Consider the following 20,931-nt stretch of genomic DNA (forward strand, 5'->3'; position numbering starts at 1 on the left):
ATAGAAGACTCATAGAAGTTTAGCCAACCTCACACAGACTCAATACCCTAATTCATTAAGGCCCAGCTTGCCTCAACTTGAGCCCAAGCCTGTAGGCCCAAGCCCAAATCAATCCTTGCCTTCTAGGAAAGCTTGCCTGCCTCAATAGTGCAGAAACCCTAGGCCACTGCTGCCGGGCTACCTCCACCGCCGTTTGGTCCGGCGGCGAGCCTATCCACCACTGCATCAGATCTTCGAGTCAAACTCTACAGACCTCAATGCGCTGCGGCCTCCACCACTAATTGAAAGCTTCAACGGCAATATTAGATGGCCAAACAACGAACCCCGACCACTTCGATCTCAACTTGTCTGTATGAAACACCGGCCAAGACTCCAGTGCCAATACCACACAAACCCTACTCAATCGAAGTCCGTCCCCACTAGGATCGAACACACCACACCCTCGAACGCTTCAGCCTAAAGCCGCCGTGAATTGGAGCCGTACCACCTCAAATCGGGTCTTCGAACAATCCCCAGAACCCGACGTCGCCGACCAAGGAACTGTTGCTCCGTCTGCACGTCATCGCTCTGGTCTGGACACCGCACAGTCGCCGCCGCCACACGAAACCCTAGGTTTCGCACTCTCGAGATCGCTCCGTATTGCTCGGAGCCTCTCTTTTTGAAGTGAATAAAATTAGTATCCTTCGACTCACTAATTCACTTAAAAATGGAACAAATGAATTAATGATCAAGACACAGCTTTGCCTTATGAAACAAAAGAACTTTTCTATCATGTGAAGCTTGTATTCAACATCTTATGTTAACAAGCAATCAAAGAGAATTGGACTTGCTAAATATTTTATTGAAATATTGCTGATACTTGGTGAAAATGTTGAAGGTTAATTAGTCCACATTTTACTAAAATGTTTTTTATAAGTCCTTCTTTTTTTCTTTTTTTTCTTTTCAGTTGAAAGGATTTTGATGAGACAATTTACTTATAAATTATAATGGCTAGGTGAGTATTTTCTCATAGAGATGAAGTCATATCCAATGTCATGCTCACCCATTAGATAGAAACCTCAAGTAATTATGAATAGAATAACAAGTGAATAACCACATTACATTTGCAAATTGTTAAGTAAGTATATAATTAATCATATTATTCATACAGGTACTCACCAAAGCTCAACCTCCTCATCACAAATCAACAATTAAGAAAATAATTAATCTCTTTAGTTATATACAATCATGTGTCTATTAGGTCACGTGATCATTGATAGGAATATAAAAAAAAGTCACGTGATGAGAGGAACAAGAGATATAATTGAATTTTTTTTTTTTTTTTAGAGATAGATAACTTCATTACTTATTTATGGCCAGAAGGCACGACATCATAAGTTGTCTCATACCAAGAGTTTTGAATGGAACAAGCTGCCAAACATATGACAGGTGATCTCATTGTAAACATAATACGCACAAATATTGATGTGCCTAGCTAAGTGAAACAAACTCCAAGACTATCTAAGTTCTTGCCATAGCAACCCTAACCGCCTAGAGACCTCAATTGGTGTAAGATTAGAGAAGCTAACCTACACAGCACCATACTCTACCTCAAAAGATAGACACACAGGCAGGAGACTTAAAGTTTCCCCTTTCCCTTACCTTTAGGTCCAGCTGCCTAGGCAGTAGTAGCAAATGGATAAGTGAGGCGTAAAGGAGTCATCCCCACCTTCTTTTGAGTCTGAGGGCCCTTGTTCTTACTCCCAAGCGGCCTACCCATTTTCTTGTTCAGTGTCACAATTACAGCATCATCCTTAGCTTCAACCAAGCCAAGAGCGTCATCATGAAGCGATAGAAGCTTGCCACTAAGTATGGTTTTAAACTTCTTTGGCGGAAGAACACTTGCTTCCTGTCGACCTCTCTCCTTATAGGTCAGAGTTGTCTTCTGCTCACTTTGCATGGCAAGGGCAGCAGCTAGGTTTTCCAATCCGGGTTCAAATGGAACCACTGAAACCAAGTCAGAGGCTAGGTCCTGCAAGACAGTCTCTTGATCCATACCTTCCAGTTCTACCGTGGTGTGCACGGTATCCTCCTTTGCAGCAGACCTAGAAGTTGAACGTTTTAAACTCCGAATGACTGGCTTCTTCTTCTTCAACAAGGTAGAAGAGGGCATAGGTAAATCTATGCTATTCTCAGCTGAGAAACAGAAAACACCGCCGAATGTAGAAGGGCTGCCACCAAACTTCAAAACCCTAGGTGTAGAAACTGCATCATTGGGTTCCTCACACTTCGCTCCAGAGTGAGTGATCAGTCCACATTGAGGGCATCGACCCTTGAGATGTTCAAATTGAAACTGCAGTATAGGTTCAATATCTGGCGCCAAGAAAACTCGACGCTCTAGAAGAACAGGTTTGGAGATGTCATGAGAGAACAAAATACGGATGGTACCTATCCGAAATTCCTTCTTGTCATAGTCCAAATAGCCTCCCAGAAGATTCCCAATGATTATGAAGTTGTTAGGTTCCTCATAGAGAGGAGGGGTGCCAGAAACCCTAACCCAAGCTCTGACATGCTTCATAGGGACATCAGCAATGGGGAGAACTCCGTCATATTCCTCCAGACAGACCGGAGCCCTATCAAAGCACCACACACCACCCTTGAGCACTTTGTTCCGATCACAGAAAGAATCAAAGGAAAATAGGAAATGGCTATCCGCCCGTTCCTGGATCTTAAATTCCTTCTCCACCATCCACGTCCGGAGGAAGTGGGATTTGAAAGCAGCATGATCAACTGGTTTGTGAGTGAGTGGTTTTCCGAGAAGAAAAGACTGAGAATATTGGCGAATAGGACCTCCTCCGATCTTTCCCAGATCCGGGGCTTTAACCCCATCAGCAAGTGCTAGAGAGGTAGCAAAACTAGCAATAATAGCGTTGATTGAAGTCATTGAGGAGTGGTCGAGTGGAGAAGTTGAGAAACGACAGAAGTCGCCGCCTAGGTTCTAGGGTTTGTAGAGAGAAAACGCTAGGATTCGAGAGAAAATCTAGCTAGTTTGACATTACAGGGGGGACAAGTAATCAGTGTGCTCTCACAAGAGATATAATTGATGATAGAAAAATACTAGTAATTACTTCATCAATACAAGAGGTATATATACGAACCTATAGACATGGAAGATCATTTTCATACCTGGGCATACAGTATGATTACCATCAACATTTGGTGGTGATGATGCAGTAAGGGGAAGAAGCCTAGTTGGTAAAGGAAGAGGCGACCCAAATCAGGTTAGGGCTATATATTCACATTTTATATCAAAAAGCAATCAAATGTGAATGCTCAATCACACTAAACTTTGGTAATATTAATCGTAAACTAAGAAATTTGTAGTCGATACGTGCACTGAAATTGGTAATTATTCTCCCATAATTGAACATTTTCATTTTCCACCTCAAAGGAGAACGTAACGTCCCTAGTACATTATAAAGAAATCTTAGCAAAATAGTCAACAAATCAATTCTTCTTTTTTGTCAAGAATAATTTATTAAACGAAAAATGAAATAAGTAGGGACATGAAGTCAAAACCCCTCAAAAGAAAAAATCCAAAACTTAATACCAAAACGGCAAAATCTAATATAGCACGAGCCTATTAAATTAAAAATTGAGACGCACAGTAGGTGTTCTGATACCGCAAACTCATTTAGTCTTGTGTGGTCTTCAATTTTTTGTGAAGAACTAAACCCAAGGTAAAACTGTTTGAAATTATCACGGATCGGGTGATTCTAAATTCTCTAAGCTAGTTAACAATATAAACTTACGTTTCTTTGCTTAGTCAATTACAACCGTATTGGGAGGTTTCAGTTGAAAAACGAGGACAACAAATAAATTTCAAATGACTCGCAACTCATTTCATATAGTTGTTTCAAATCCATATAAAGTTTAGTGTGTGAATCGAGTCATATCAAACACACATTCTCTATATCAACCTTCAAATTACTGCAACACTACTTTTGTGCACCGAATCGAGTACTATATATGAGGCTTAGAGAATAAATCCCCTCAGCTCCATATGCAATCACGTAGTTTAGAATATACTATGCTTGTTGAGTACTTGTCTCCAAAAGCAAAATTCCATGGACCATGTACTCCTATTAATCCAAATAAAAATTAAGGAACAAATATTAAGCATATATGCAGTAACTAATTATAATCATACCACACATGCTAATACCTCAGCTAAGGTCACTAAATTCGTCAGATGCCTTATTGATGATATGCTTTTGGTTGTTCCTCCAATTAAGACTTCCTTTTCTTTTCTAGCTTTAACAATTTTGGATTCAATTAGTTTAACTACTGCTACCTTTTCTTTGAAATGTGCATGGCTGACACATAAAGGATCCCAGCCGCACTTAAAAAGAGCAAAGATTTTTGTTCCTTTTTCTTCCTACAGTGGTTTGAATAAATGATAGACCATGCAGTGTTGCTTTTCTGGAAAATCTATATGAGCTAATTGCTAAACCCTCAGAGATAGAGTAGCTAGTCAACTATCACATTTGGTACTTTTCTTCATTGCGAAGATGAAGAAAAAGCATGCCTTTAGTTCTTAGCTAGCTAACTGCTTTTCCATCCATGCAAAGTTAACATTTAGATTTGCTTCTGCTATCCGAAAAAGCAAGCAATTTGTTATGAACATGTCGACTTTGGTCTTGGCCTATTGCTCCAGTACTCGACAGAGCAACAAAAGCTATAACAGTATGCATGCTCCTCTTGTTTATGTTTATCTTTACATGCAAATCCTTTTCTGATGTCTTATATATGGCTTCACACATGGGCCTCGTTGATGTTTAATGTCATCGAGTCATATATTCTTGAAGGACATATGATTATTGGACTGATATTTAAAGGTGCAGAAGGAAATGGAGCTTTAATTTGAAATGCCATCCAATAGTTTATGTAATTATGTGTTGTTTTCAATCGTCTTTTAGGTATATCATGCATGTGTTTGGTATCAAAAAGTTTTCCATGGAGAAAAAGGAAACAAATGCTTAGTGCATAAGAAAGTCTGGTCCAAAAAAAAAACCACCTTAATTTATAGCTAATTCATGCTTTGAATGAATTTTTGCACTTCATAAAATTTTGGATTATGATTTTAATTATACATGATGAACTTTCCACCGCAGTATCAAGTTCTTTTACTTTATTTTGATCTTGAGTAGTTCTAAGACATAAGTTGAGTTATATTTTTTCTATGGACAAAATATTGTTTACTTCCTATATTTATAAGATCTCAACGTTTCAGTCCCTGATGTTTCAATTTTACCTAAAAATTCCGTAAATTCTCCAATTTCACCCAATTAGTCTTTGCCGTCAATTCTCCATCAAAATCTCCCTTAAATCACTGACGTGGCATTCCTTACACGCCAATATATCTATTATACCCTCACTATTTTCTTTTTTAATTTTTTTTCTCTCTCTTTTTTTTTTGGTCCTTTTCTTTTACCTCCTCGTCTATTATCTCCTCCATTGAGTTATCGAAGAAACCGATTTTCTGAAACTCACGCCTCCGATTGACAAGCCTAAATCCAGCTCTCTCTCTCTCTCTCACACACACACACACACACATGCGTGCCTCCGATTGACAAGCTTAAATCCAGCTCAATCTAGCCACATCTCTCTCATCCTCTGTTGATCATTCAATTGCTCTAATTTTGGTTGATTGCAAGATTTTGAGCTGTACGGGTCGAGACTGAACCAAAATAATCAGAGAAGCGTGAATGAACAGTCGCCGGAGGCATTGGCGACTCCGATTGTGCCTCGGTCGTTGACATGAGAAGGTCCCGCGATGATCAGATTGAGTTTAGCCCTGGGATATTGATCAAGTTGATTTTCTCCTCGTCGGTTAGGGCTCTGGAGGCTGAGGGGTTGGCGGAGGTGGTGTGGTAGCGGTGGCGTTAGGGTTTGATTTAGAAGTTGAACCACCACCAGTTGCGGGGGATGAGGAGGAGGCGGAAGCGGCGGATTGGCCCTTGCCTTTGGCTTTTAATTCACGCTTCTCTTTCTCTCGCTTCTTCTGGATTTGCTTCTTTTCCATCTCAGCGATGGCTTTGGCTTCTCATTCGGTCTGGGTTTAGCAGGTTCTTTAATGGCTGAGAAGGACAAAAAAACTTAGAGGTGTTGATGGGTTGTGGTTTTTGACAAGCCGGTTTACGACGACGACATTTTGGACGGCGTTGCGAGTAGGGGTGGGATCGGTTCGGTTCCGAGCCTAAACTAAAAACCCAACCGAAATTAGAATCGGTGCGGTTTGGTGCGGTTTTTGTATTTTCAGAAGTTGACACCGAAAACCGAACTGAATTATTCAGGTCTGTTCGGCCCAGTTTCGGTTTTTTTTTTTTTTTGGTAAACAGATTTTTACAAAATATACTTCTTTGGTACTGTAACTCAAGAAGTTTTTGTTTCTTCAAACCTGTAATAATAATCAATCACAATGTGTTTACAAGTTTACTAATGCATGTTTTGTACTTCAATAGACAATAATCTATAATTCCTGAATTCCATACCTCGTAGTCCATATAATTCAATTCATATCGTCTAATAGTCCATCAAGTTCTAGCATCAAATCATCAACATATGAAATGGTCAAAAAATATAGAGTCCAAAGTTTATAACAGTCCATCATTACATCAACACTAAGTCACTAACCTCACAAATTAAAAATGTATAAGTTCACTAAAAGATTAAACATCACAAAAAGAATGAACCAACATCAACATATGAAGGAGAGCAATGGCATGATCTCAAGCTTGGAAAGATGAAGTCTTTGACTTTGGAGGTAACATTCCGCTCCGACTACTCCCCACTGCAGCTCCACATAGCATCTTATGCATCTCTACATTAGTATAAGAGAATAATAAAAAGAAAAACCTGTTCGGTGCGGTTTTTTTTGGGCTGCGGTTCGAGTATCGGTGCCGTTTTTTTCAGTTTTTGGTTTCGCGAGCCCAAAAACCGAAAAAGCTCATCTGCAAATGACATTTTCTCCTCGACGGTCAATTCGCTGCCCCAGCGGCCCAGTAATAATGGGTTTGGCAAGGCTGAGCCAGCATTGTTGGAAAGCTCTAGCTCACAGAAAGCTGACAAGGGTGTGCCGACTGCTTTTGATGATCTGTTAACTGGGTTTGGATTCCTTTGATGATTTTTTCAGTTTTGGCTAGCACTGTATATTGTGCCTCACTTTTCATGGGCTACATGTTGTTGGATTATATCGGAACAGGAGCTAGGTTTGTTTTTGGAGAGAGAGCAGGGTTTGTTTTTAGAAGAAGAAGACGGAGATAAACAGAGGAGGAGAGAGAGTAGGAAGAAGAAGAGGTAAAAAGGACAACAACAACAACAAAAAGAGAGAGAAAAATATTTTTTTTTTTAAATAGTGAGGGTATAATAGACATTTTAGCGTGTAAGGAATGTCACATCAGCAATTTAACTGAGATTTTGAGGGAGGATTGACGGCAATGACCAATTGGGTGAAATTGGAGAGTTCATGGGGTTTTTAGGTGAAATTGAAAGGTCATGGACTGAAACGTCGAGACCCTATAAGTATAGGGAGTAAACAGTATTTTGTCCTTTTTCTATCATCCAAAGTTAGAGATTCGAACTTAATACCTCATCCACAATTATAAAGAGAAATTACCAATTAGACCAACTTAGTCTCAGTGTAGTTGAGTCATCTTGAACTTAAATGAGCTAGGAAGCATGTGCAACATGATAAAATTTACAAACATTGTACATGTATTTTCCTCACAAGGCCATCTACATTGGCGAAAATTTTACAATGTACCTGATGTATCAATGTTCTATGTTACATGATGATATCATTTTAGTCATTGGTGTCATTGTAAAACTATAATTTTTTTATCATGTTATATAGGCTTTAATTAATATTAATTACAAAACTGTTTATTTACTCTCAGCAGGCTGAAAATTTTAAAAATTATAAATTAACTGTAGGTCATGTTGCAACCCCTTGAAAACTAGACTCTATAACTTTTTCAAAAACCAAAAAAAAAAAAACCCTTTTCCCTAAACCATAAAATCTCACATGTTCTTATTTTATTATCACAATCTTTTCACTCTTAAATAATTATTTTAAAACACTTCTCTAACTGATGGAACTCAATTTTTTTTCTTTCTATTTTTCAGAGTTGGAAAACAATCAAATTCAACTTCATTCAAAATTTCAGTGTTCTTTCAATTGAAAATTTTTCTAAAAATCATGATATTCTAATTGAAAGTGTAATTAAAGAATTCAAGAGTTTTAAGAAAAAATAGTGTTAACATATTTTAACATGTTTCGGCATGCCATTTCATTCAACTGATGCTCTCATGGCACCTCCCAAGTGTCGATGCAAAGCCATATTTTCATTCAAATTGTCATATTTCTTAATCTCATTGGTGGTAAAAACATGTGTGGGAGTGGTCAACTTTTGCTGGGCCTACAATTAAAACAATTAACTCCGTAGTTAATATGGTGTTGAATTTTAGTCATGAATGCCGCGATTATTACGGTAATAAACACGCAATAATTACGATTATAAGTGTGCAATGAATGATAGTCGTAAATGCGCAATGAATGACCGTCGTAAGTACGCAATTATTAACCGTTATTAGTGCAGCAATAATTGTCATCATAAGTGCATAAATAAATCCAGCCATAAAAGCAAAAATAATGACGGCTTGTCCTCAAAGTAAGTCATCACCTATATAAAGGTGGCCCGACGTTAAGGTAAACCATCTCATTCCAATTTGTTTTACTCCACTCGGCTAAGAAATTTACTGACTTAGGCATCGGAGGGTTTTCTGCAGGTACCCCCCCCCTCCTCCTCCTCCTCCTCCTCGAGCCGCTGTTAAACTTCTAGTCAACGCTCCAAGGAAGCTTCTCGATCGTTCCCGGTCAGCTCTCGCTCCAGTCCTTATTCATTGGTGAGTCAAACTCCTCTACGAAATTTTTCGTCATGACCAACAACATGATTTTTAGAATGTGTTCCAATTGACGTAATACAAAAATCTCTAACTCTTTTTTTTATTAATAATTTTTCAAAGTCGAAAAATTAAAAAAATTAGTTTCAAAATTCAATGTTCCGCAAATTAGGCAATAGGCATTATGCTCTATAAATACAAGGATTTTTGTCTATTTACCCTAATTCTAGGGTCATTTATCCCTCTTACCCCCATTAAGTTTTTTTAACTTTCCTTTACCCATAAAGACTCTAATATGGTATTCCCTAATACTCAATTAAGTTTTTTTTTAGACTATTTTACCCTTAACCCTTTTATACGTAGAGAGAGAAAAGCCATAAGAGACTACGCTGGAGTCCGGTCATAAGCCAACTTTCGCCGGAGACCGATTCCAGCCAACGTTCGCCGGAATCTGGTCACTGGCCGTCTAAATCCTGTCACCGACCGCCACCCACCAGACTTCTCTGAAAACTTCGCCAGAGGTCCCCAAAAAGATTGTCGGAGATCTCTTAGGCCACTAGAAATGTTTATTGTCCCCAAATAGACCTCTATTGCCCCCCAATAAACCTCTATTGCCACCCAATATACCTTTATTGAGGGCCAATAGAGGTTTATGAAATCTCGCCGGGAGTCCCCAAAGAGGTTGTCGGAGATTTCATATGAGGTCGAAGAGGTTTATTGTCCCCCCAATAAACTTGTATTGCCCCCCCCCCCCAATAGACCTTTATTGCCCCACAATAGACATTTCGATCACCGAAATAGGAACTAATCTCCCTAAAATTAGATAAATAAAACTTTGATTAAAGAAAAAAATGAGAAGATTATATCAATTCAAAACATTTATTATCTCCCAGTAGATGTCTATTGCCCCCAATAATCCCTATTATGAGATAATAAAACCTTTTCTTTTTTTTTTCCGTTTTTTCTTTGCTTCTCGGACTTCTTCGGCCCATAGTTTACAAAAAAAAATGATTTGGGCACCCATGTCAACAAATTGAAATTCTCTCTCTCTGCCTCGCACATCAGGTCAGTCTAGGACTCCAATCGACGCGTCACCATCCAATATCTGGCCTCTGTAGCGCTCTCGACCTGTAAGTCACCATCGACGAAGGAGATCAGTTGAAGAAATCGTTGCTGCAAACGACGTCGTCTTCGAGGTCGAGGTCGTGGTCTAAGTAGTTGGAGGGCCTGGGCTCGTGATTCCCTTCCAGTCGACGAGGACGAGGGTGGTGAGGCTGCTGAGGTTGCAAATCTCGGGGGCCATGGAGCAGGACATAAAGCCGAACTGGCCGGACTTGGAGAGAATGGGGTCCTCCGACCCATCGCGAAGGTTAATATCGATGACACGGCGAGTTGAAGGGTCGTAGCTAACGCCGTACCAGTTGAGGCAGCAGTCAGTGCTGGACCACCCTCATGGTTCAGACTCTGACTTGGTTTCTTGATCCGGTGAGAGGGATGTGAGAGAGAGAGAGAGAGAGAGAGAGAGAGAGAGAGAGAGAGAGAGAGAGAGAGAGAGAGAGAGAGAGAGAGAGACAGACAGACAGACAGACAGACAGACAGAGAGAGACAGACAGACAGACAGACAGACAGAGACAAATACAATGTTTCAGATCAGAGGAGAGAGAAGAGAGAAGGATCGATGGCATATGGGTAGTTTATTAATTTGGCTGGGGGTAAAATTGTCATTTAATATTAAATTGGGTAGCTGGGAATAAAAAACTGTTGCTGGATTAAGTGGGATAATTTTGGCTCATTTTGGTACTTTGGGTCAAGGACCCTAAATACAAACCTCATGACATGCGTAAATTTCAAATTCAAATGACACAAAAAACTTAAAGGGAGCCTTATAACTATTGATTTTTGGCTTTTGGTTAGGTCTATTAAGTCTCTCCTCTATTGAGTGAGAGTTTGGGTATTTTGGGTATTTTCGTGTTGTGGTTGTGCCATTGTTATGGTGTCATCTCCAGGGACTATTTGTTTTCATTTCAATGTGTTCTTGTCATCAATGTAATGGGGAGATGCCCCTACATGTATACTGGCGGTTTTGGTATACGGTGTTGGAAGGGGTTAGTCTCTTCTTGAGGTTGGCTGTAAGGAGGTATCGGGACTCCTTGGATAGGTTGATTCTTTGTAGCCTGAAGAGTGGGCGATTCATGTGGTTAGAGTTTAGTCTCTATCGGCTCATGGTGTCTGTAACTGTTGGTCTTACATTAGGGGTATAAATAGGTCATATTCTCTAGTTGGAGTAGTTGGGATTTTACATAAAAAATAAAATAAAATAAAAAAGCGGAGCCCCATAACCATTGGGTATAATACCAATTTATTATTGGTCTTTGGTCTCTTCGGCCTCATGGTCTCATCACTTCACTTGGGCCTATGTAAAACCCAACCCAACAAGTTATCCCTTTTATTTGTTTTAATTTCATCGCTTAATTTCCAGCCCTCTGTTATTTGTTCTGCCATCTCTCTCTGAGGTTTTAGGGTTTTGCAGAGCGTGCCTCTCTCTTTCTCTCTCTCTCAAGGTGTTTATCGAATTAGAAAGCACTAAAGTCCATGGATCCTTCAGTCATGCAAAACCCTGAGCTGGCCAGCATCATAAATGTAAGTTTCTTGTTCCTTTTTCCTTATTGGATTCCCAAGATACTAGAGTTAATTGCTTTCAATACTATCAATTTCTGGGTTTATATGTTATTATTGTTTCTCAATTAATCCCAGTAGTTCTGGGTTGTTGAGTTGAGTGGGTCAAAGTATGGGGGTGTAAATTGTATTACTATCTGTTTGAGCAACTATAATTTTTACTGATTTTAGTCTTATAACTCTGATAATGGGTTAGGGTTTTTTTGCTTGTTTCCATAGTTATATATTGGAAGCTAAATTTTAACTCTTGAGGGCATTGGAAGGCTACTTCAAGCTACATTTATTCTAGAACCACTCTTGTTTTCAGTTCTGTAATGAACGTTGCTCTTGCACACATTCGAGAAACAAAAGAGAACCAATGAAATTGTTTTTATTTATTTTTTTATTCGCCTTTAAGAACTTGTGCGTATGCTTTAAACAGACAAGTTTTCCCTAACATGTTGCAGGTTTATATTAGCTGTTACTTTGATTAAGCATCAGAAAATTATTGTTTTGGAGTTGCATATTCGTTAAGGTACTTCCATCTTTCGAGTGGAAGTGCTTGGTTCAATGGTCGGCATTCAATTCTTTAGAGCAACCATTTTGTGCAAAACTGTTCAAGCCTTAGATTGCGTCCCAAAATAGGTCCAATGTCCATTTTGTGGCTTAAGATCAGATGTTGCCTCTATAGTCTTAAACAAAAAACATTGGGTCTAAAATGCTAGTGCATTCACTGATATTTCTGATGGCTTTGTCTGAACATTATAATGTTTTTCATGTCTTTGCAAAACCGGTTGTTATGTGATTGCTATTGTTGCCTGTGTAGTCTTGAACAAAAGTTCAGACATTCTGTCTAAATGCTTGTGCATTCACTAATATATCTGGTGATGTGCACTGGTGGCTTTGTCTGAACGTTATAATGTTTTTCATGTCCTTGCAAAACCGGTTGTTATGTGATTGCTTTGCTGCTGCTAGTTTGGTACTTATTCTGCCATGTTTTTACCTTCTATGGTTTATTCTTCTGAAACGAACTTGTGCTTGCTGTGCAGCAAGAGCAGCAAAGGGCGATGGTCAATGAGATGGTGGGAAAGCTTACGAGTGCATGCTGGGACAAGTGCATCACCTCTACACCAGGGAGCAAGTTCAGTTCCAGTGAAACAGCTTGCCTCTCAAATTGTGCCCGGCGCTATTTGGATATGAGTATGATTATTATGAAGCGTTTTCAGAACATGCAATGAAGACCTAGAAGTTTGACATGCCTACTCAATTGCAAGATGTGGACCCTTTTGCTTCTGGCGTTAGTTATATGTCAGTTGAAAATGTTATGTAATTTGGAAACAGATTTCCCCCGTTTCATTTTTACTTGGAATTACTGTATTGGATCTTTTCCAGCAGTCTCACCAAAAAGTATCTTTCTTGAATATCTGATATTCTGATGAATGAGAAATGTCCAGATTTTGAATAATCAAGCTAACATTCATGAACTCGTTCAAATATTAGATCTGGGTTCATGCTCAGCCTACTTGCGCTATTCATGAAATACTAGTTCAAAGATGCTCTTTCTGTCTCTTGTTGTAAACACCTGCCAACTCAAACCCAATCAAACCTCTTCCACATTTATACCATCAAAATGAGGTTGTAAATTACGGATGAGGAAAAGACAATCAAGATAAACTCATAGAATGGGACACATTGGAAAAAAATCAAGTGCCAGTATTACACGCTTATCATACATACAATATGAACACAACTTAACGTTGATTGCAGCATTTCTGCTCCATTTCAATATATGGAGGGTCTTCCTGTTTTTTTTTTCAGTATTTAAGAATTAATCTGAAATTGTTGTCCAGTCTCTGCAGTAAAGTTGCCACTGATTCGATCACTGACTCGCCTCGAGTCCCCAACTCCCGCTGCCATAGCAAGAACTTCTGGTGATATATTTAAACTTCCACTTCTCCTTCCCCAACTTGAACGCCTGCTAGGATGCAAGGCTGCACTGTGGCTCTCTGTGCTCTCGGTCGGAAGCGTTCTGCTTAAATCTGGAGATACATCTGCCTCGCTAAATCCATTGTCCTTGCCGTCTCCATCATCATTGCTAAACTGTCCTCCGTAGTCACCTGTTTCCCTGGCAGCCTCATCCCAGCCTGGCTTCTTCCCCATTTCAATGTCACTGATGGCTTTCCCCATGACAGGACCGTCAAAATTGGTACCAACTTGTGCAAGTGAAATTGCGCGATTGATTGGAACTTTTTCCCTGAAATTGTTCTGAGATGGAGGAATGCTGGTGCAGAATACCTCCATGAAGTTCTCAATTACCCCTTTATTGAATGGGTTGGCTCGTCCATCATATCGGTATCTAAAATTTTCATATGTAGACTGCCAAAGCACAAAAGACCAGAACTTTAGTGTTACAAGGATTTCATAAACAGAGACTACTTAATGCAGTGTGCTTTATTTTTTGATGAAATGGGAGATAATTTATAGAAAAATATTAACTGGGATTTCGGGATGTCTTGACGTGACAAGATCTGCTTACCTGGTTTGTACTGATGAGATATAAGTGGAAGCTAGTAAGGCCGCCGACAAACCAGGAAGCAAGGAAACTGTAAATTATGAGTGCAATGGAGGCAGGAGTCTTAATCAGTGCTTTCCAAATTGATATGTCCTCGCTGTTCATGATCATCTTGACATAGACCCAGCAAAACCCATGTACATATATGCAAAGAAGAGTTGCAGAGAAGACAAACATGAAGAAGAACCTGTAATTTCGCTGCACCAAGGACAAAAGATTTATTAGTCATTGCATCTTAACTTTGTGAAATTACTTCTAGTTCTTGTGTTTCTTTTAATACTCTTTGAAAGAATTCCCCTTACCAATCCAATACACTGACCAACCCAAGGACAGTGATGATCAAATCTTTGCACACAGTTATTGCATATGGAACAGTGAGAACAACGGGGAGGTCTGTAAAGCATGCAGGTATCACAGTACTTGACCTTCACAATTATACGATTGATAAGCACTTCCTTCATGCGTGGAAAACGCGACTGTGGTGTTTCACAAGCACCGGTCTCTGTACTCCCATCATAGTCGTCTGGCTCTGGAGGGTGAAGGTTACGAGGTACGATACCAGGATCTCTGCCTGAGGTTATTAGAAGAAGAGCTAAAACCTGTGAAAAGAAATTTACATTCTTCTATTCAGGGTAGAGCAGAAAGTATGAACTTCTTTCAATTGATCTCTCTTAGAAGTTGTTAGTTATTTAGCCAACTTGTTGTACCTATTTTTTGAGTTGAGGATGTGGCTTCAAATCATTAGAAATTTTCATCATTATAAATCTGGTTTCCATCTCATATACCAAAAGAAAATTCAAGAAATAAATAAATGTAAGAAGATTGAAAAGGGGGTTTGCACATGTAGAAAACTAAACATGAGAAGCCGTTATGATATTCAATCAAAAAACAATTGCTTTACTCATCATCCATGGATTGTTAAATGATTAAACTCCACACTTAAGCAGTAAGCTTTATATGCAATGAAACCATTACAGAATTAAAAAAGGAGGACTTACAAATATCGTCAGAACAATAACAGCAATCATTACTGAAATTCCCAAACGATCAACAAGTTTTCGTCCCACAAAGCCACAGAAAACTGCAACAGGGATAACAATGAGGCATACCGTTAACCCAAGAGATCTCGCATCCGGTCCGAATATAAGCCTTCCACCAAGAAGAAATATCTGCAGAGTGGAACAGGCCAGCAGCAATGTGTTGAAGTAAACAATGAAAACATAAGTGGAAAACGAAAGGGATGCATAAGCTGCCGCTTATAACACAAAAGAACCAAGCCAAATAGCTTTCCAATAGTAATCAAAGTGACTTCAATTTTGCAGATTTAGCTCAAGTGTTCTGAATTCAGAGATGAACACAGAACTGTTCTAAGCAATACTCCATTCCTATTGGATTCAATTCAATCATCAAACTGATTAAGCAATCACAATCACAATCTCAATTCTGTGTATTCCACTATCTTCCAAACGCAAAAAGCTAAAACCTTTAAGCAATCTAAACCCCAAGACCCAAGAACCACAATCCATCAAAGTCAAAAAAAACCAAACCAAATTCTGGGTTCAACTTGAACACGACTCGAAACACACAACAACCCAAGTAAAGAGTTAAGCTTACATTGCTGCCTTTCCAGTCCTTATAACTTCTGACCAGCGCCGGCCCATCTCCGGCAGCGGAGGCCGGCTGACGTGGCTCCGATTGCATTGGGGTTTTCAGGGTGTCAAAGAAATCAAAACAGCAAAAAAGTAAAAGGCAAAAGTCAAACAAGGGTTGGTATTTGAAAGGTGGGCTGGAGCTGACTTTTCCTCAGCAGCAGCATGCTGTGTGAGACTGTAAAAATGGGTATCTAAGAAGAAGCTCAATGCGCTCTGATGATTAGGTGTCAGATTCCGGCATAGGTGGCACTTACGGTCACCGCTGGCTATGGAACTGGTCAAGTAGTGCAACTAGTCCACACAACATGCTTCAGTAATCATTTTGGCACGAGTAAATAGCGTATTGGGGGCACATAATTAGGTGTTTTTAACATTATATTCCTTTTGGGTCTTGGACTGTTTCTCTTGACCAAGGGTGCCAGCATGACTCATTCCTAACTGTTGGATTTACACGAAATAAAGAGACTGTTGGGGCAACTTGGGCTCATATCTCGTATCATATGATGAAGATTTCAATTATATAATTAGGGTTTTAAAAGGTTCGCCCAAAAACTTGATTACTACACCTTTTGTGTTTTATATTATTATCTTCTTCTTTTTTGGTTTAGATACACCTAAAATCCTAAACCTAATACACCAGGGTACCCAAACAAAGGCATTGAGCAAATTTCGAGTTAAGGATAAACAACGACAAAGTGGCAAACCCGACCGGTCCGTTTTGTAAAAATATATAAATTAACAAATTAAGCTAAATTAGTCCTTCGGATGCATACGCTAGAGAAGAAAAGGCCAACCTTCTACTTCGAAGGGTTCTCTCTATTTTGAAACCCATATCACTCCCTCTCATTGGGTTGTTTATGACATCAAGCCCAAGAAGTAAATCGATTTTTTTTTTTTTTTGACAAAATGAATGTTCTAACACTATTCTTGATGATTGAGTAATCAAAAAAGGTATGCACCTTTTTCTTTTTTTTAGTTTGAACTTGACAACATTAACCAAAAATTATTCTTAGTTCTCATAAGATTTGTGATCGGTTTTATCAAAACTTTGAAGTAATTTAAGTTAAAAATATAATGTTAAATCAGATTGCACAGTAACTTTATCTTCAAGGTTATTGCACAGAAAATCAAAAATTTCTAAATCAGATTGCACAATAATATTATATTCCTTTTGTCGTTCTTCAAGGCTACTGTGTCTAACTTAAGAAACTTTTTATCAGTTCGTCTTCCAAAAATCAATTTTTTTTGCCTCATGTGGTTAGTTACTAGAGTTTTTGTGTTGTTCACGAGATTGAGCCCAACGGGAAGGAAAAAAACCATTTACATGTTTTGAAATAACTGTCTAGATCTTTTGATCAATGTCATTGAGACTCCCAAAATACTTTTGTGGCAGCCGTACAAACTAGTTTAGAGAATTTTGAAGATGAAGTATTTTAAAGAAAATGCTGATATCAGCGCTCGATATAAAGTTTCTAATATTGTTAAATACGATGTTGGGAAATTGGGCGAGTTGTGGATGCCCTAAATCGAGTGTCTTCTCCTCATTGATTTTGGAACAGCTAAGTAGCTATATACGCCAATACAGAGGATGCTACACTTCTTTTTTCCCTCTAGTAACCAGAAAGCAAGTGTGTTTTCCAGTTGCCTAGCTGTCATGACAGTATTGGTTGAATGCTGAGTTACTTAGAGATAGTGGACTACGTACTATAAATAGATTCCATGTAAATCACCTAATCATACTGGGATATTTCTCTCTGTTTCTCCTGGCATCAAAGCTGGCTTGCGCTCAGACGATCCATTCTGATACTGTGATTCAGGCTTCCGGTTACTTATTCGTCATGATTTTCTTGCCGCAGCATTGGCTCTCTCTCTCTCTCTCTCTCTCTCTCTCTCTCTCTCTCTCTCTCTCTCTCTCTCTCGTCCAAGTTTGAGGCCATTCCGAGTACAGATTCAACAAGGCATTTCATCGAACATCTTCTGTGCATCTCGAAACCTCTGTGCTGTATGTTCTCTCTGACCAAATCTGCTGCAATTGCTCCATTTCTAGTCTATTTGAAGTAGTCTCTCCGAATCTTGCTTCGTTTATACTCCATTTTGGTCTCTTTCTGTGTTAACTTCCACTACAAGTTACTGACACTGTCCATAAATTTATGACTTCTTCAAGCATGCCCATCGAGAAACATTTTGCTAGTATAGTTTTCCATGAACAAGTCATACCCTGGGAGGTTGAATTACCAAGCCACATGATTCCGATCAGACTAATGCTGGTGGAGCTAATTGGTAGCAAGTACATCGATCAGTGCTCCATTAGAGGACACTCATTTGCATCAGATTAGGGTTACAACTGACATATATTTTGTGGTCTCTCGCTCCCATTTCGTGCTACCGTCCAAAAGGGATTTGTATACAAAGATTCTGGCTGAGTATCTTTCCGATAAATTGAGTAGTGTCCCAGAAGTTGAGCAGCCGACTGTCATTCATCAAATTTTTCGGGCAGTTGAACTGGCTGACATCCCTGGGGTGCCTGTTACTGGCATCTTAATGGATGCGACTATCCGCTTATATGACAATGATGAGACTATTGTGGAGTGGATTGCACCAGATTCGTTACAAAGATTTTTGCCTGGGCTTATGCCTGCAACCAAGTCATCCATTGAAGGTTTGGAGAAAGTGAGACTTGAGAGTTTGGAAGCTACTGTTAGACTGACGCATTGTGTTATTTGTAAAGAGGGACTTGATCACTTTGATGATGATGTGGAAGAAGGCCTTGTTACTCGCTTGCCGTGCTCGCACCTTTATCATGGAGATTGCATTGTCCAGTGGCTCGAGACGAGCAACTTGTGTCCATTGTGCCGGTACCCAATGCCAGTTATGGAAGAGGAAGAGCAGCCATCGAAACCCTCAGGAGCGCGACTGAGTTGGCCTGTGCTGCTTACAGTGTCTGCTGGTGGTATAATAGCTGCCGTGCTGCTTTGCAGACTGTTGAAGCGAAGTTAAGCAGGTGTCAAAAGGTTTCGTACATTAATTGAAGCCTGTTATCTTTGGTATCACATATATATATTATATCATGTTATGAATTTAGTTAGTTTAGTAGAACTTGTCAGAGTTCGAATTCCAAGTTGGATAGGGAGAGGATAGAATACTACATTCAATATTACCAAGTCGAAAAGAACTTCTTAATTACATGACATCGGATCTGTAGTTGTATTTGGTTGTCAAAATCTGCTGAAAGGGATCCTCGTTCAGTTGGCTGACTAGCTTCTCTTTTCTTCTATATTTTTCCTGACCCTTACATCATATGTGATTTGTACTTTCTGCTATGATGAACTTAAAGTACTCCAAAAGATAATAACTTTGTTACACATGCCCATGAATGTTGCCTTTGGTAAAGTTTTGTTCTGATTCTTCAAAATGCCATTTAACTCGGTAAAACCTGCTAATTCTATTGACACCTGTGGTGTAGATTTCATAATTGGTTCGATCGAAGAGGCCAGTGTTTCATTACAAGCTGCTCCATATAAAGCAATTATATATAGAGCAGTTATTCTTCTCCTTTGATCGAGTATTCGAGTTCCTTGGGTCTTCTATCATATGCAGGCTGAAACAAGGAGTTGAAAGTTAAAACCGATTCTAAAGTATCAAACAAGAGGCTCTGTCATGCCGTCTGGAGTGATATAGAACTTGACTGTTACCTAGTAATTGCTTTTGCTTGCTTCTAGCTTTGATGAACTCAAGAAAACAAAAGCAAAAGGAAAAAGTAGAAGGTGAAGTTCAAAGAAAGAATTGGTAGTTGGGCCCTGAGACAACTCGGGTTGGGCCGATTTCGCCCTGAGTCCAAAGGGGGAAATGGGTGAATCAAGATTTGAGTTCTGAAAAATCGAGCTTGTTGCCTTTGCAACTCCACAAATCATTTATTCTTCTGAACTGAATTTAAACAGACAACTTCCCCAAAAATAAAATAAACAAACGAAAAAACAGGTCCTACCGGGATTCGAACCCAGGTCGCTGGATTCAAAGTCCAGAGTGCTAACCACTACACCATAGAACCAACCTGATACATGGAGCGGAAATTTTGTATTTAATTGTTTGTATCTATTGAAAGTAACCTAAGCTCTATATATGCCCGGTGCTAGGGGTCATCATGGGCCGGCCCTACCCTAAATTTTAGGGCTTAGGATTGGGTCGGGTCGGGCTGTGCCTAGTCAAAGTCAACAAAATTTAGAGTCGGGCCGAGGTTTAAATATGTTAACATTTACCCGCCCAAAAGGGTAGGGTCGGGCCATCCTTCCGAATAGGGCCAAAATGGGCCTTAATTTGTTAAAAAAAAAGAAATATATTATTTTTATTCTTTATCTCAAAATGTGGCTCAATGGTTATATAGGTAATACAAGACTCATTGTTTTTTGTTGATCATATTTAATATAAATATATATACTGGAATTAACTTATAAGTTATAACATTTATAAATATTAGTTAAAATGGTTATATTCAATTAACTATCACTCTAAATCTCTCAAAATTAATTGTTGTTTAACAAATGAAACAAAAATTAAAGAAAATAAAGCTTAGGAAATCAATTACAAAAAAAAAAAAAAGTTGTATGTTATAGACTAAAGAGAAACATATTTAAAAAATAGAAAAAATATAAAATTATTATGGCTTAAAGGGCCGGACCGGGCTTGGTCCTAACGGGCTCAAACAGGCCGGGCTTCATTTGCATGACCCTTACCCTACCCTATTTGAGACCGGTCCGCCCTAATGTAAGGGCCGGGTAAGGCTTCGGCCCTAGGGGCCCGACGAACTCAGGGCCAAAGGGGAAAATGATGAGGCCTAGCCGGTGCTTAGTGGACGACAAAAGTGCTTGAATATAGTTCCAGAACAAGGATTTCCAGTCCTGAAATGTATTTACAAATGGTCCCATCCGAGTTATAAAGAAGATAGTAAGAGCTAAAGTTATGGTCCCATCCGAGTTATAAAAAAGATAGTAAGTGCTAAAGTTACGTTGATTAAGTCTTTTTAATTTTAAATTAATAGATTCAACTACATATACTCCTAATATTGCACCGTAAAAACAGCTAAATTTAGTGAGTTAACAATTTCTTCAAACC

The 20,931-nt window shown here is 39.1% G+C and overlaps 3 protein-coding genes and 1 non-coding gene across 4 annotated transcripts; 2 read left to right on the plus strand and 2 right to left on the minus strand.

Moving 5' to 3' along the window:
* Positions 1-11,418: 11,418 nt before the first annotated feature.
* LOC112176992 (mitochondrial import inner membrane translocase subunit TIM8) lies at positions 11,419-13,067 on the plus strand. Its single transcript, XM_024315138.2, has 2 exons — positions 11,419-11,583; positions 12,648-13,067. Exons 1-2 carry the CDS (start codon positions 11,536-11,538, stop codon positions 12,834-12,836), a joined length of 237 nt encoding a protein of 78 aa, XP_024170906.1. The 5' UTR covers positions 11,419-11,535; the 3' UTR covers positions 12,837-13,067.
* Positions 13,068-13,248: 181 nt separating this feature from the next.
* On the minus strand, positions 13,249-16,153 carry LOC112176991 (probable protein S-acyltransferase 7). Its single transcript, XM_024315136.2, has 5 exons — positions 15,785-16,153; positions 15,169-15,339; positions 14,473-14,769; positions 14,135-14,368; positions 13,249-13,974 (listed from the first exon to the last, which is right to left on the minus strand). The coding sequence occupies exons 1-5, from the start codon at positions 15,869-15,871 to the stop codon at positions 13,420-13,422; spliced, it is 1,344 nt and encodes a 447-aa protein (XP_024170904.1). The 5' UTR covers positions 15,872-16,153; the 3' UTR covers positions 13,249-13,419.
* A 1,970-nt stretch (positions 16,154-18,123) lies between these two features.
* Positions 18,124-18,952, plus strand: LOC112177340 (E3 ubiquitin-protein ligase RING1). Its single transcript, XM_024315639.2, has one exon. The coding sequence runs from the start codon at positions 18,364-18,366 to the stop codon at positions 18,817-18,819; it is 456 nt and encodes a 151-aa protein (XP_024171407.2). The 5' UTR covers positions 18,124-18,363; the 3' UTR covers positions 18,820-18,952.
* Positions 18,953-19,798: 846 nt separating this feature from the next.
* Positions 19,799-19,870, minus strand: TRNAQ-UUG. The gene has a single exon. It is a non-coding gene; the product is annotated as a tRNA-Gln (tRNA).
* Positions 19,871-20,931: the final 1,061 nt, after the last annotated feature.

The sequence above is a fragment of the Rosa chinensis genome, chromosome 7 (assembly GCF_002994745.2).
Source record: "Rosa chinensis cultivar Old Blush chromosome 7, RchiOBHm-V2, whole genome shotgun sequence".
Classification (NCBI taxonomy): Eukaryota; Viridiplantae; Streptophyta; class Magnoliopsida; order Rosales; family Rosaceae; genus Rosa; species Rosa chinensis.

Coding starts and splice junctions, on each gene's coding strand:
- LOC112176992 (XM_024315138.2), top strand. CDS start 11,536: ATGGATCCTTCAGTCATGCAAAACCCTGAGCTGGCCAGCATCATAAAT. Junction 11,584..12,647: donor AGCTGGCCAGCATCATAAAT/GTAAGTTTCTTG, acceptor CTTGCTGTGCAG/CAAGAGCAGCAAAGGGCGAT.
- LOC112176991 (XM_024315136.2), bottom strand. CDS start 15,871: ATGCAATCGGAGCCACGTCAGCCGGCCTCCGCTGCCGGAGATGGGCCG. Junction 14,369..14,472: donor TTGGTCAGTGTATTGGATTG/GTAAGGGGAATT, acceptor TCCTTGGTGCAG/CGAAATTACAGGTTCTTCTT. Junction 13,975..14,134: donor ATCTCATCAGTACAAACCAG/GTAAGCAGATCT, acceptor GTGCTTTGGCAG/TCTACATATGAAAATTTTAG.
- LOC112177340 (XM_024315639.2), top strand. CDS start 18,364: ATGGATGCGACTATCCGCTTATATGACAATGATGAGACTATTGTGGAG.